This window comes from Sitophilus oryzae, unplaced genomic scaffold, assembly GCF_002938485.1.
Source record: "Sitophilus oryzae breed Bouriz unplaced genomic scaffold, Soryzae_2.0 scaffold_149_pilon_pilon, whole genome shotgun sequence".
NCBI lineage: Eukaryota > Metazoa > Arthropoda > Insecta > Coleoptera > Curculionidae > Sitophilus > Sitophilus oryzae.
In genome coordinates, this window is record NW_022146169.1 from 2,001,724 (window position 1) to 2,017,547 (window position 15,824).

A 15,824-nucleotide genomic window follows, 5' to 3' on the forward strand; every position below is an offset into this window, starting at 1 on the left:
ATATTCCTAGTCTTTTTGCAAAATGCCGAGTTATTCGATATGCCTGCGACATATATATATTTGCTAAAAAAGTGTCGACAAATTCACCAGAGACGTGCATATGGGTATCACTGGAATATTTTTCTAAAAAAATATGTGCGCCACTGACATTTTTTCTCTTGTTCTTGTTAGCAAAATTGTGTAAACATAAGCTGTTCAATGCCAATTAAAAGTTGGGTGTTCCGTTTATATATAAACTAAGTAATAAAAATATAACTAATAAAACTACAATACCTTCTTGATCACTAGTTTTATATACATTTTTACAATAACATTACATAATAAATACCCATGTTACATTATAAAAACTGACTCATTGGATCCTCCTCTCGTTTTCTTTTTAGGTAATATGCTTCAATTTCTTCTTCCGTAGGTTTCTTTGCTTCAAACATACTGTTGTAAGGTCGCTTTCTTTCATCCAACGACAACAAATAATCGGCTTGCTTTTGATACTGTTCTTCAGCTTTTAAAGCCTCTGATAATTTGTCTTTTTCGGCTTTTTTCTCTTTGTGCTTATTTTTCTTCTTTTTTTCAGACTTTGTTCTGATATCATCTTCACTGGAATCATCTGATTTTTTATCACAAGTCAATTCACTTTCTTGTGTAGTTTCCGATGTGTTATTAATATCTTCACTTTGGTAAATATTAACATCAGAACTATTGTTTAATTCTGTGTCATTGTTAGTACTTTTTCCAGATTCACCCAAACAATATGAATTCTAAAAAAATACACAAGTCTTATGATACCATAGGATTGAATAAAAAGCATCGTCACAGTAGCTTTTGAAATGACGATTGAAAGTTTGGAGAGAATAACGGAACGATTGTTAAACAAATATTAAACTTTATTATAAAAAACATATTTTGAGATACACAAAGCAATTTTAATTGGAAATTTCATAATACTCTTTCTATTTGAATACTTTACTTTTATTAAAGCAAGAGTGTGACAAGTTTTAATGTCAATTTTTAACTAATGGCGTTAGGTATGGCTGTATCATCACCATAAATAATAGTGTTATAAATAAAGATATTACTTAATAAATGACACAGAGGGGCCAACCCAACCGAAATTATCAACTGTCCTTTCAAAAGCCACTGTGACAACTTTTTTTTACCATACAGTATTTTATATTTAAAAATAAATTGAAAACAATCTTATTTACAGAAGAGATTTCCTTACATAAAGAGGCACTATTGAAATAATATAGCCAATATTTTTTTTTTGGATTATACTAGTGATGCAAGGAATATACAGGGTGGTACATCGGCGTTGGAAATAAAGGAAATGCAAATTTTTAACTGTTATATTGGCTTCCTTGTCGATTTTACAGCTAAGTTGTAAATAGTGTTTTTAAAGGAGTGCGCACGTTGAATACACATACCAAATTTGAACAAGCCGTTATTAACTAATTTAAGAAAATCTGCATCTATTTTTAAATTAAAACTGAATAGGCGACAATACAAAACCAGGCAAATGTCAATATCTATCAATTAAGTTGTCTGTCAAATGAGTTTAATGTTAAATGCATTTTGTTGTGCTGTGTTCGTTCTACAATATTATGTTATAGTAGATACGGTTAGTCTGCCCAATAGCATTTTTCTAATTTGTTTGAAATAGGCAAAAGCCTAAACCTTCATAATGAAATATTATTTGACATTTGATAAAATTACAGGATGACAATTTAAGGTAAGTTGGCATTTGCGTGGTTCTGCATTGTTACCTGTTTAGTTTTAATTTAAAAACGGATGCAGTTTTTCTTAAATTACTCAAAATCGGCTTATCCAAAATTCTTCAAATGTGGCATGTGTGTATTCAGCGTATGCAGACCTTTAAAAAGATATTTGCGATTTGGCTGTAAAATAAACAGGGCAGTCAATATTTAGAGTTTAAAATTTGCATGGGATTGCCTATGTTTCAACGATGATGCACCACGCGGTATAAATATTAGCAAATGCGAATTCAAATATTAATGTTGTTAAAAAATATAAAAAATGTTATCTTGAAATAATGATTTTGGCACTTAGAACATTATTTACTTCAAGTCTTCATATATTGATATTATTGCAGGATTGTTAACTTAAGTTATAAGAAATTCATACTACTTTCTTTAAATTAGCGAATATTATTGACATTTATATATTTTTTAAAACTTTGACATTCGTATAAAGTTTGCAAATGTTAATATCAAAAAATATGCAAATATTTGTTATATTATTAGATTATACAAAATGTAGTTAATAATATTTTATTATGCCTACCTTGATAAAAGAATGACAGCATTTATAACTCCACTGACCACTTTTCCAGTATGAACCCCAAACACTTGTATGATTGTTAATATAAATATCTTCCTCATATTTGGAACGTATCTCCTCTTTTTCTTGTCCCTTCATAATTTTTCCTGATCTTGAATATTCAACATAATCTTCTGTTTGGGCAAGCAATAAAGTTTTTGGCGGAGCTTCCAAATGTTCTTCTCCTCCATATTTTTCTAAAATATTAGACTGAACTTTGGTTTTGAACTGTTCCTTCTTTTTGTCATATTCCTTTTGTAGCAGTTCCAATTTTGTAGGCTCGGCCAAGAGATGAACGTCCACACCCTTCTCGTAGGCTTCCCAAGCAAAAAGTTGAGCTGTTGCATGTGATTTTGTAGCACCACTAAATCTTACAAAGTTTTCTCCTTTGTATCTAAAATATAATACAATTTAATACAGATAGTTTACAAATTATGTATTAAAACTGAGCTAACTTGGAACCTATCAAATGAACAGTCAAAAGTCAAGAGGACGTAATTGTTAAACTGCCAATGTCATTTGAAATACAACAAATACATCTCTATCGAGCCTATAAAAATTATATAAATGTACTTACGTATCATCTTTTCCTGGATTTGGATTTTCCCTCATAGATCTAGTTTTCGGATCATAATATGCAGAATTCGGATCTAAATTTCTTAAATATTTTGCTGTATCTTCACGAATACGTAAATTCCTTACAGTAATTCTTTGTTTGCTATCTACTTTTGTACCAGGCATATCTACTTCATCAACATATTTGTCTTCATCTTCATCATTATCAGAATTTTGTGCATCTAATTTTTCAGCTTTCAGTTGCCTCTTTGCGTCCTCTACTTTCTGGAATTCCTCTATCACTGATATGTGCTCTAGTGGATTGTAACCACTCCATCTGTCTCTTTTACCGTCGAAACTCAATGATAAATTCTTCTGTACAAACTCATCAGGTAAAATATCTGTGTTAGAGTACTTGGCTCCGACTTTCCTCGGTCGATCCATGCAATCCTTCTTTTTGTGGGTCATAGCGCCACAATTTTCGCAAGCTCCTTTTCTGTATTTGGTAACGATTTTAGTCTAATACAAAAAATTTAAAATATTAATATTATAATGATTTATGTAATTTTATACTTACTCTGTTAAGTCCTCTTTTATACCATTCGTCTATAGCAGAGTACTCTTGTTGTTTATCATCTTGAGGCCTTTGATGTCTTAAGGTGGGGCCACTGGTCCCATAATACCATGGCGCATTCGAAATATATTGAGGTATATGAGGATTAATATCCTTTCCTTCTTCATCAACAGCTGCTGGTGCAGTACCAGCTTTTCGTGCTTCTTCTAGTTCTTTAGCTTTCCTCCAATCTTCCCTTGATTTCTTTTTAGGTTCATCGTCAAATTCCGCCTTTCTTTTCAATATCTGGGATACTGTTAAACCCTGAGTATGGTATGCCATCGTTGTAAAGTTCGTTTAAATTCAAAACACTAAATACACTTATACTATAGACTGTCTATACTAAAAATATACAATAGACTCTCTATACCACGTCTATACCACAGGGCATCCACAGGGGAACTGTTGACTGTTGATATTTTATACGAACGCCCTCATATAATGCTACGTTACCAAGGTTGCCAACTCTGGAAGGTAAATACCCGCTAGATTTGTATATTAAAAACCGCTAGAATCCGCTAGGGGTGATATTGAACCTGAAATTATTCTTTTTGTCTAATTTTGAACCTTTTATTAGGGCTTTCATTACCAAATAAGGCGAATTTAACATGACTTCTAATATTCTTGTCCTAGGTACTATATGAATATACGATTATAATGCGACATATTGAGGCAAATTTTGAAAAAAAAATTGTTTCTTAGAATTGAGATATGTAATAATGTTGTGTCAATTTTATTTAAATTTTAATCAGAAATGTATACCGCTAAAAAACCGCTAGCCGCTAAATCGAGCGCTAAATAATATCTTTCCCGCTAAACTGAAAAATAAACCGCTAGATATAGCGGGAAAACCGTTAAGTTGGCAACAGTTTACGTTGCCAAGTCTATCACCACAGTTGTTTATTTTGATTTTTGTATACGTAGACTTAGGGAAAATCTTAAGAAAATAATAATATAATTAGCTTATTACTTTTGAAAATTTTGATATATAGCTTTATTTAGTACTTTCAACATTACAAGAAAAACATACTTGAAATATTTATAAATTTCGTCATTTTTAAATCAGCCTTTGGGAGAAACTTTGAATCTGGCAACGACGCTCTGTTGTAGTATTTTACTATATGCTCCATAGTGTGGGCGTCAGTCGGTCTGAAGTTAATTATTTTATGGCCTGAAGGTGACCGCTCTGAATCCAAATAAAGCCTTATCTAATGGGTTTATTTCTTTTTTTTTTAATTTATTATTTCATTACTGTTTTCTAAGGGACATTCGTGTTTTTTCTGAGTATATAAACATTTACTACTTCTTTTTGGAGTATACCATTCTTCGGACAAGATATATATATATATATATATATATATATATATATATATATATATATATATATATATATATATATATATATATATATATATATATATATATATATATATATATGCTATATATATATATATATATATTTTGAAAAATGGTTCTTGGGGTTATGGTCCGTATATAAATTTGTTTATTTTTTTATTTTGTAGTGAAACATATTATCAAAGTTTACGTTTCGATCTATATTAGATCTTTATCAAAACATGTTCTACCAAGTAAAATACATCACTAGTAAACATGAAAAAATAGAAAGATTTAAAACTTACATTATAAACTTGGACGTCATAAAAACAACTTATATATTTACATTTTAACACAGCACCTACTAATACATCTATTCAATATTAAACAAACACATAGACTGACACACCAATATATTTCTTTGGTTGCTCGACTGGCATGATACAAAGAATACAAGGTATGATATTGCGCAGGTTGGTTACTACGTCACAGGTGATAAACGGCACCATTGGTCGGCAAGCTCCGCGCGCCAATTTCAAATTGTCAAACAGATGACACAATAAACGCGAAAATAATTTTTCAAATGTCAAGCTCGATAATTTGACATAACTTTTGGGGTTATGTCCTGATTCTTCCCTATTTTAGGTCTTTTTTTTATTAGTGGCATTTGAACAATATGGATATTTTTCTGTATGGCGTATGACGTCACAGGTGGTATGCGCAAACTTAACGAAATTGGAGCCGCTATCGATCATACCTTGTTTTCTTTGTACCATGCTCGACTGGTGCATTTTTTTTTCTTTTTTTTCTCCTTGTGAACCTCTATTGATATGGATATGAAACAATCGATAGTTCTTTTGTTGTAAAAAATGTATTAATATTTTGGTTCACATAAATTAATTAATCAAATTATAGTATATTTTACTCAAATTTTGCGTATCGGATTTTGCGTTTATGGTATTGTTATTTTTTTGTATATATATCATTTCTAAAAATTCTCTTTTTCTTGTATGATTTTCAGTTGCCAAAATTTTTGTGTCGTTAAAGTTAAAAGTGTGTTGACATTCAATTTCATGGTTTGTTAACGCCGTTTTATTTTTCTTATCATACTTGTGACCATTGATCCTATTTTTTAGATACTGACCAGTTTGCCCTATGTAAATTTTATCACAGTCCTTACAAGGTATCTGATATACTATATTGCTTCTTTTGTCTTTTGGTATGATTGATTTTAGCTTGGTGAAGGTATTTTTTAACAAGTTGTGGCTTTTATAACATACAGTAATACTTTCCTTTTTAAAAATGTTATTTAATTTTTCCGACAGCCCTGGTAGATATGGGAGAGATAAATATTTTTTTGGATTTTTCCGTCCTTATTTTGTGTATTAGTGGTGTTGTGAAATTTATGTATTCGTTTTTTGAAGATACTATTAATTAATTTAAGTGGATAATAATTGTTTTTAGGAGTGCCTCTTTACCCTTCTGTATACTTGCAGGTCTGTAATCGGTATCTGTTAAATGAATTATTCGGTCAGCAAGGCCTATTATAACGGATTTTTTATTTTAATTTTTTATTTCATTACTGTTTTCTAAGGGACATTCGTGTTTTTTCTGAGTATATAAACATTTACTACTTCTTTTTGGAGTATACCATTCTTCGGACAAGATATATATATATATATATATATATATATATATATATATATATATATATATATATATATATATATATATATATATATATATATATATTGATATATATATGGTTCTTGAAAAAATGGTTCTTGAGGTTATGGTCCGTATATAAATTTGTTTATTTTTTTATTTTGTAGTGAAACATATTATCAAAGTTTACGTTTCGATCTATATTAGATCTTTATCAAAACATGTTCTACCAAGTAAAATACATCACTAGTAAACATGAAAAAATAGAAAGATTTAAAACTTACATTATAAACTTGGACGTCATAAAAACAACTTATATATTTACATTTTAACACAGCACCTACTAATACATCTATTCAATATTAAACAAACACATAGACTGACACACCAATATATTTCTTTGGTTGCTCGACTGGTGCATTTTTTTTTCTTTTTTTTCTCCTTGTGAACCTCTATTGATATGGATATGAAACAATCGATAGTTCTTTTGTTGTAAAAAATGTATTAATATTTTGGTTCACATAAATTAATTAATCAAATTATAGTATATTTTACTCAAATTTTGCGTATCGGATTTTGCGTTTATGGTATTGTTATTTTTTTGTATATATATCATTTCTAAAAATTCTCTTTTTCTTGTATGATTTTCAGTTGCCAAAATTTTTGTGTCGTTAAAGTTAAAAGTGTGTTGACATTCAATTTCATGGTTTGTTAACGCCGTTTTATTTTTCTTATCATACTTGTGACCATTGATCCTATTTTTTAGATACTGACCAGTTTGCCCTATGTAAATTTTATCACAGTCCTTACAAGGTATCTGATATACTATATTGCTTCTTTTGTCTTTTGGTATGATTGATTTTAGCTTGGTGAAGGTATTTTTTAACAAGTTGTGGCTTTTATAACATACAGTAATACTTTCCTTTTTAAAAATGTTATTTAATTTTTCCGACAGCCCTGGTAGATATGGGAGAGATAAATATTTTTTTGGATTTTTCCGTCCTTATTTTGTGTATTAGTCGTGTTGTGAAATTTATGTATTCGTTTTTTGAAGATACTATTAATTAATTTAAGTGGATAATAATTGTTTTTAGGAGTGCCTCTTTACCCTTCCGTATACTTGCAGGTCTGTAATCGGTATCTGTTAAATGAATTATTCGGTCAGCAAGGCCTATTATAACGGATTTTTTATGACTAATTGGGTGTTGTGAGTTAAAGTGTAATAATAATAGACCAATAATAAAAAAATAAACAAATTTATATACGGACCATAACCCCAAGAACCAATTTTCAAAAAAAAAACATTTACTATTTATAATATCATAAAATGGTGATAACCTTTACAAATCAGCTTAAATTGGTTGTTTATTGTTTCGACAGAACGGGAAGTAATGACTTCTTTAAGATATTTTAGCTGTTTTTGATGTTTTTTTATTGTTTATTTTTTTTTGGTTTGTTGAAGTTTGAAGTCAATCCTAGTTAATCGAATCCTTAAAAAATAGGCTATATTTGTTGCCAAAAAGTTTCAAAGGTTAATCTAAAACGTTCGCAAAGGACAGTTGGAAATATATAGAAAAAAATTCCTTCAGTAAAAAAATTATTATAAATACAAGAACTGTCCTGAAACCAAAACTATACTAGGTATTTACTTTAGATGGTCTATACTTACTTTGGTATAAATATCGTAATCTTAAATCATACAGGATGTTCAAAATTCTACGTCAAACTTTCTAAAATATAAAATCATTTTTCTTTGTTTTTTGAAACGGAACACCCTGTATATTATTTTTTATTAGATGTAGAATTAAAAAATGAACATTTTTTGTATTTAAAGTATATCAAGATTTTTAATGGTTTTGCAGATACACATAGTATTATTTCATATGGCGCTCTCAACGTTAAAATATGAGAGAAAAATTATTGGGTGGCTTTGATAAAAATTTACTGTGGAAAATGCCATATGAAATATAAAATCGCGAATATCGGCGAAAGTGTGAAATTTTTGAAATACTCTAAATACAAAAAATGTTTATTTTTTAATTCTCCATCTATTGAAAAAATAATATACAGGGTGTTCCATTTGAAAAAACGAAGAAAAATTATTTTATATTTTAGAAAGTTTGGCGTAGAATTTTTAGCATCCTGTATGATTTACGATTACCATATTTATAGCAAAATAAATACCTAATATAGTTTTGATTTCAGGACACTTCTTGTATTTTTATTTGTTTTAAGAAAGGCCGAAAAATATATATTTTTTATTTATTTATTAATATCTCTGAAACAATCGAAATATATATACTCATATCTTAGGATTATGTAAAGTGATCTGAAAGGAAGCCAAAAATGCAATAATATACAGGGCGTTCAATTTAGAAAAAAATCATCCCGATCCACTCACACTTTTTCGAGCCACCCAATAGAAGTTAGTTAATTCATACTTTAGTTCTGCACTTAAACGAAATTTACAAGTTTTTTTTATTCTAGGAGCTACAGATGGCCGACGCACTATTGCCGGACCCTGTATATCAGTATAAACAACTTTTCATTGTAATTATACCGTCTGATAGAAAAAAAGCAGCTGTTTCTTGTTCTTTTTGCTGCTTTTTGAAGTTTAGGGAATACCGTGAAATGTCATAAACAAAGGTCAGCGAAAACTTACGCTGCTGTGTTTACCCATATACATATAACTATATATACTCAGTGTTCCCTATTTAACCCATATACATATAACTATATATACTCAGTGTTCCCTATTTAACCCCGTGTGCTGTTTCCGTGCCGTAAGAAAAAGACAACATAACTCAGCTCCATATTAATGCTGCATAAGTCTATTTCACCCGGATATCGATTGAACTGCGATTGCGCCAAACTCCGATTGATTGTTGTTTTAGTTCTGTTTGGATTACTTTTTATTTGTGCGCGTAAAAGAGTGATTTTGTTTAGTTTATTGTTTTCAACTATTTTTTGATATTTTTCCGACTCCATGATAATGTGTTATAAATAATAAAAATATAAATAAAATTGAAGGTTAGGTGAAATGTCAGTCAACCACTTCCCTCTAAAAACATCGACCAATGAAAACTTCTTCAGGTAAGGCATGCGCAGTTAAATGAATATCCGGGTGAAATAGACTTATGCAGAATTCCATATTTCTCTTTCACTGTTTGGGCTTCACTTTTTGGAGATTAGGCTGAGTATATTTGTAAAAAGTACTACGTATATGACTTAACCCCGTGTGCTGTTTCCGTGCCGTAAGAAAAAGACAACATAACTCAGCTCCATATTAATGCTGCATAAGTCTATTTCACCCGGATATCGATTGAACTGCGATTGCGCCAAACTCCGATTGATTGTTGTTTTAGTTCTGTTTGGATTACTTTTTATTTGTGCGCGTAAAAGAGTGATTTTGTTTAGTTTATTGTTTCCAACTATTTTTGATATTTTTCCAACTCCATGATAATGTGTTATAAATAATAAAAATATAAATAAAATTAAAGTTAGGTGAAATGTCAGTCAACCACTTCCCTTTAAAAATACGGACCAGTGAAAACTTCTTCAGGTAAGGCATGCGCAATTAAGTGACTATCCGGGTGAAATAGACTTATACAGAATTCCATATTTCTCTTTCACTGTTTGGGCTTCACTTTTTAGAGATTAGGCTGAGTATATAAAGTTATATGTATATGTGTTCACCGAACGCGTCCATTTATTTTTATATCAATATAAAAGTCAACATAGGTCCGATTCTGCTTTGTCTCCTAGCTAGAGGAGGTCTTCTTTATTTTTCGACTTATTATAATTTTTTTCTAAGTGCCACATATTTGTTAAAAAGTGTCGACAAATTATTATCAGTGGAATTTAAAAAAAAAAATTAGCGTCTTGCCGGAGTAATAAAAATATAACTAATAAAACTACAATACTTTCTTGATCACTAGTTTAATACATTTTTAAAATAACATTGCAGAATAAATACCTATGTTACATTATAAAAACTGACTCATTGGATCCTCCTCTCGTTTCCTTTTTAGGTAATATGCTTCAATTTCTTCTTCCGTTGGTTTCTTTGCTTCAAACATACTGTTGTAAGGTCGCTTTCTTTCATCCAAAGACAACAAATAATCGGCTTGCTTTTGATGCTGTTCTTCCGCTTTTAAAGCCTCTGATAATTTGTCTTTTTCGGCTTTTTTCTCTTTGTGCTTATTTTTCTTCTTTTTTTCAGACTTTGTTCTGATATCATTTTCACTGGAATCATCTGATTTTTTATCACAAGTCAATTCACTTTCTTGTGTAGTTTCCGATATATTATTAATATCTTCACTTTGGTTAATATTAACATCAGAACTATTGTTTAATTCTGTGTCATTGTTGCTACTTTTTCCAGATTCACCCAAACAATATGAATTCTAAAAAAATACACAAGTCTTATGATACCATAGGATTGAATAAAAAACAGTGTCACAGTAGCTTTTGAAATGACGATTGAAAGTTATGAGAGATTAACGGAACGATTAATAAAAAAAATATTTTAATATAAAAAACATATATAATGAGATACCCTAAGGAATTTTAGTTGCAAATTTCATAATACTCTTTCTATTTGAATACTTTACTTTTATTAAAGCAAGAGTGTGACCAGTTTTAATGACAATTTTTAAGTAATGGCGTTAGGTATGGCTGTATCATCACCACAAATAATAGTGTTATAAATAAAGGTATTACTTAATAAATGACACAGAGGGGACAACCCAACCGAAATTATCAACTGTCCTTTCAAAAGCCACTGAGACAACTTTTTTTTACCATACAGTATTTTATATTTAAAAATAAATTGAAAACAATCTTATTTACAGAAGGGATTTCCTTATATAAAGAGGCACTATTGAAATAATATAGCCAATAATTTTTTTTGGATTATACTAGTGATGCAAGGAATATACCGGGTGGTACATCGGCATTGGAAATAAAGGAAATGCAAATAGTTATATTGGCTTCCCTGTTGATTTTACAGCTAAGTTGTAAATAGTGTTTTTAAAGGAGTGCGCACGCGTTGAATACACATACCAAATTTGAACAACCCGTTTTTAACTAATTTAAGAAAATCTGCATCTATTTTTAAATTAAAACTGAATAGGCGACAATACAAAATCAGGCAACTGTCAATATCTCTTAAGTTGTCTGTCAAATGAGTTTAATGTTACATGCATTTTGTTGTGCTGTGTTCGTTCTACAATATTAAGTTATAGTAGATACGGTTAGTCGGCCCAATAGCATTTTTCTAATTTGTTTGAAATAGGCAAAAGCATTTTCATAATGAAATATCATTTGACATTTGATAAAATTACAGGATGACAATTTAAGGTAAGTTGGCATTTGCGTGGTTCTGCATTGTTACCTGTTCAGTTTTAATTTAAAAATAGATACAGTTTAACTTAAATTACTTAAAATCGGCTTGTCCAAAATTGTTCAAATGTGGCATGTGTGTATTCAGCGTACGCAGACCTTTAAAAAAGATATTTGCGATTTGGCTGTAAAATAAACAGGGGTGCCAATATTTAGAGTTTAAAATTTGCATGGGATTGCCTATGTTTCAACGATGATGCACCACGCGGTATAAATATTAGCAAATGCGAATTCAAATATTAATGTTGTTAAAAAATATAAAAAATGTTATCTTGAAATAATGATTTTGGCACTTAGAACATTATTTACAAGTCTTCATATATTGATATTATTGCAGGATTGTTAACTTTACTTCTTTCTTTAAACTAACGAATATTATTGACATTTATATATTTTTTAAAACTTTGACATTCATATAAAGTTTGCAAATGTTAATATCAAAAAATATGTAAATATTTGTTACATTATTAGATTATACAAAATGTAGTTAATAATAGTTTATTATGCCTACCTTGATAAAAGAATGACAGCATTTATAACTCCACTGACCACTTTTCCAGTATGAACCCCAAACACTTGTATGATTGTTAATATAAATATCTTCCTCATATTTGGAACGTATCTCCTCTTTTTCTTGGCCCTTCATAATTTTTCCTGATCTTGAATATTCAACATAACCTTCTGTTTGGGCAAGCAATAAAGTTTTTGGCGGAGCTTCCAAATGTTCTTCTCCTCCATATTTTTCTAAAATATTTGACTGAACTTTGGTTTTGAACTGTTCCTTCTTTTTCTCATATTCCTTTTGTAGCAGTTCCAATTTTGTAGGTTCGGCCAAGAGATGAACGTCCACACCTTTCTCGTAGGCTTCCCAAGCAAAAAGTTGAGCTGTTGCATGTGATTTTGTAGCACCACTAAATCTTACAAAGTTTTCTCCTTTGTATCTAAAATATAATACAATTAAATACAGATAGTTTATAAATTATGTATTAAGACTGAGCTAACTTTGAACCTATCAAATGAACAGTCAAAAGTCAAGAGAACGTAATTGTTAAACTATAAAAATTATATAAATATACTTACGTATCATCTTTTCCTGGATTTGGATTTTCCCTCATAGATCTAGTTTTCGGATCATAATATGCAGAATTCGGATCTAAATTTCTTAAATATTTTGCGGTATCTTCACGAATACGTAAATTCCTTACAGTAATTCTTTGTTTGCTATCTACTTTTGTACCAGGCATATCTACTTCATCAACATATTTGTCTTCATCTTCATAATTATCAGAATTTTGTGCATCTAATTTTTCAGCTTTCAGTTGCCTCTTTGCGTCCTCTACTTTCTGGAATTCCTCTATCACTGATATGTGCTCTAGTGGATTGTAACCACTCCATCTGTCTCTTTTACCGTCGAAACTCAATGATAAATTCTTCTGTACAAATTCATCAGGTAAAATATCTGTGTTAGAGTACTTGGCACCGACTTTCCTCGGTCGATCCATGCAATCCTTCTTTTTGTGGGTCATAGCGCCACAATTTTCACAAGCTCCTTTTCTGTATTTGGTAACGATTTTAGTCTAATACAAAAAAATTAAAATATTAATATTATAATAAGATTTATGTAATTTTATACTTACTGTGTTAAGTCCTCTTCTATACCATTCGTCTATAGCAGAGTACTCTTGTTGTTTATCATATTGAGGCCTTTGATGTCTTAAGGTGGGGCCACTGGTCGCGTAATACCATGGCGCATTCGAAATATATTGGGGTATATGAGGATTAATATCCTTTCCTTCTTCATCAACAGCTGCCGGAGCAGTTCCTGCTTTTCGTGCTTCTTCTAGTTCTTTAGCTTTCCTCCTATCTTCCCTTGATTTCTTTCTGGGTTCATCGTCAAATTCAGCCTTTCTTTTCAATATTTGGGATACTGTTAAACACTGAGTAGGGTTTGCCATCTTTGTAAAGTTCGTTTAACTTTAAGACACTAAATACACTTATACTATAGACTGTCTATACTAAAAATATACAATAGACTGCCTAACCACGTCTATACCACAAGGCATCCACAGGGGAACTGACGATATTTGAATACCCTCTTATAATGCTACGTTGCCAGGGTTGCCAACTTTGGAAGATAGATACCCGCCAGATTCGTATATTAAATACCTCTAGGGGCGATACTGAACTCGAAATTATGCTTTTTGTCTATTTTTGAACCTTTTATTAGGACTTTCATTATCAGATAAGACGAATTTAAAGTTAATTAAAAATAAACCGCTAGATTTAGCGGGAAAACCGCTAAGTTGGCAACAGTTTACGTTGCCAAGTCTATCACCACAGTTGTTAATTTGAATTTTGTATCAGTATACTTAGGGGAAATCTTAACAAAGTAATAATATAATTAGCTTATAACTTTTGAAAATGTTTATATATAGTTTTATTTAGTACTTTCAAGATTACAAGAGAAATAAACTTGAAATATTTATAAATTTCGTCATTTTTAAATCAGCCTTTGGGATAAATTTTTAATATGGCAACGCCGCACAGTGGCTCTTGCATATGTTAAAGAGCGGCCATAAGTGATTTTGGTAAAAATTAAACTATATGGCACACTGTTAAACTTTTAGAATAGTAGTAGCATTGGTTTACAAATAACAACAAATTTTTTGAATAAAATTTGTAACCATGTTTTTTTTCTCTTAAACCGATCATATTTAATTTGTCTTTTTCGCTTAGTGATAGCAAATAAGAATCTAAATATTCCTGGAGGCTTTAAAAAACCCGAGATGATTATTATTTTTTATATTTTAAAGAAAAGATGTTTTCTCTACTTTTCGACTATTAGAAAGTTCTGAAATTATTATTATGTATTAATTTTTCATGTTTTTTTAAACGTCGTTTTTATCCATATTTTTATAGTTTTCAAAATACCAAAAAAATACTATCGATGCTTATCGACGTTTCCTCTTATCGCAAATAATATTGTTTGAGGAATGTATTTGTTTATAAACAAAAAATGGTCTGTCAAATTCTGCCTATTCATGAGATATATTTATTTGAAGTAGTCCGTGTTTCTCAATAGACCGCAACACAATTTTAAGTTACGTTTTTTTCAGAAAAGACAATAGTCGAAAATGTTCACGGTATGCCACAAATCAAGATGTTTTTAATTGTCTCCTGATATCCTCTGACCCTTATTTGGCTGCATTTCGGCATATGTGGAAGAAAAGTGAATGTTTAGAGCTGGATGATGAAGCCAAAGAACTCCTTTTATAGAACATATTACTGAGTTGGTTAGAATATCGTCCTATTGCTGCCAAAAGTCACTAACTAACATTTTTCCGAACAACCAAATTCAATCACTAACTACGATTTCTGGCTATTTATGTTTTATTTTAATACCGAATAGTTACTAACTATAACATATTTATGCAATGCAATTCATCTTTAGACGCATTTTTCTCGGAAGTAATAAAAAGAAAGTTAGTGACTTTTGGCAGCAATGGGACGATATGTTTTCTTACATAAATATTATTTTCTACTTTTACGTTCAGAGTTGTAATGGTGGTTTAGTTTTTTTTGTTTTGTGAAATATATATTTTTTTAATTTTATAGGTACTTCAGGTTTATTTTAGTATTGTTTAAAGTTTCTTTTAAGTATAGAAATCACTTGATTTACAAAATAAAACTTTTTTACAAACATAATTAAATTATAAACACTTCTTGCACGCATATAATATATTTTTTGGATCCCATTGTTAAATTAGTATTTTGTTATTTTATTTTTTCACGGGGGAACTTGAATTTTTTTATTAAGAAAGGTCTAAACAAACAGCTAGTGATACAAGAAGTGATTTTTAAAGACTTTATAAACTTATTACTTTCACCTGTCACATGCTCACGCAATCCAAAGATT

General features: G+C 30.1%; 2 protein-coding genes across 2 annotated transcripts; both read right to left on the reverse strand.

The window, feature by feature from the left end:
* Positions 1-311: 311 nt before the first annotated feature.
* LOC115878010 (pre-mRNA-splicing factor Slu7-like) lies at positions 312-4,845 on the reverse strand. Its single transcript, XM_030894363.1, has 4 exons — positions 3,470-4,845; positions 2,915-3,411; positions 2,302-2,731; positions 312-758 (listed from the first exon to the last, which is right to left on the reverse strand). The coding sequence occupies exons 1-4, from the start codon at positions 3,785-3,787 to the stop codon at positions 339-341; spliced, it is 1,665 nt and encodes a 554-aa protein (XP_030750223.1). The 5' UTR covers positions 3,788-4,845; the 3' UTR covers positions 312-338.
* Positions 4,846-10,326: 5,481 nt separating this feature from the next.
* Positions 10,327-15,287, reverse strand: LOC115878012 (pre-mRNA-splicing factor Slu7-like). The gene is made up of 4 exons (XM_030894365.1): positions 13,546-15,287; positions 12,989-13,485; positions 12,420-12,849; positions 10,327-10,911 (listed from the first exon to the last, which is right to left on the reverse strand). The coding sequence occupies exons 1-4, from the start codon at positions 13,861-13,863 to the stop codon at positions 10,492-10,494; spliced, it is 1,665 nt and encodes a 554-aa protein (XP_030750225.1). The 5' UTR covers positions 13,864-15,287; the 3' UTR covers positions 10,327-10,491.
* Positions 15,288-15,824: the final 537 nt, after the last annotated feature.

Coding starts and splice junctions, on each gene's coding strand:
- LOC115878012 (XM_030894365.1), bottom strand. CDS start 13,863: ATGGCAAACCCTACTCAGTGTTTAACAGTATCCCAAATATTGAAAAGA. Junction 13,486..13,545: donor ATAGAAGAGGACTTAACACA/GTAAGTATAAAA, acceptor TTTTTGTATTAG/ACTAAAATCGTTACCAAATA. Junction 10,912..12,419: donor GCTGTCATTCTTTTATCAAG/GTAGGCATAATA, acceptor GTATTTTTTTAG/AATTCATATTGTTTGGGTGA.
- LOC115878010 (XM_030894363.1), bottom strand. CDS start 3,787: ATGGCATACCATACTCAGGGTTTAACAGTATCCCAGATATTGAAAAGA. Junction 2,732..2,914: donor AATCCAGGAAAAGATGATAC/GTAAGTACATTT, acceptor ATTATATTTTAG/ATACAAAGGAGAAAACTTTG. Junction 759..2,301: donor GCTGTCATTCTTTTATCAAG/GTAGGCATAATA, acceptor GTATTTTTTTAG/AATTCATATTGTTTGGGTGA.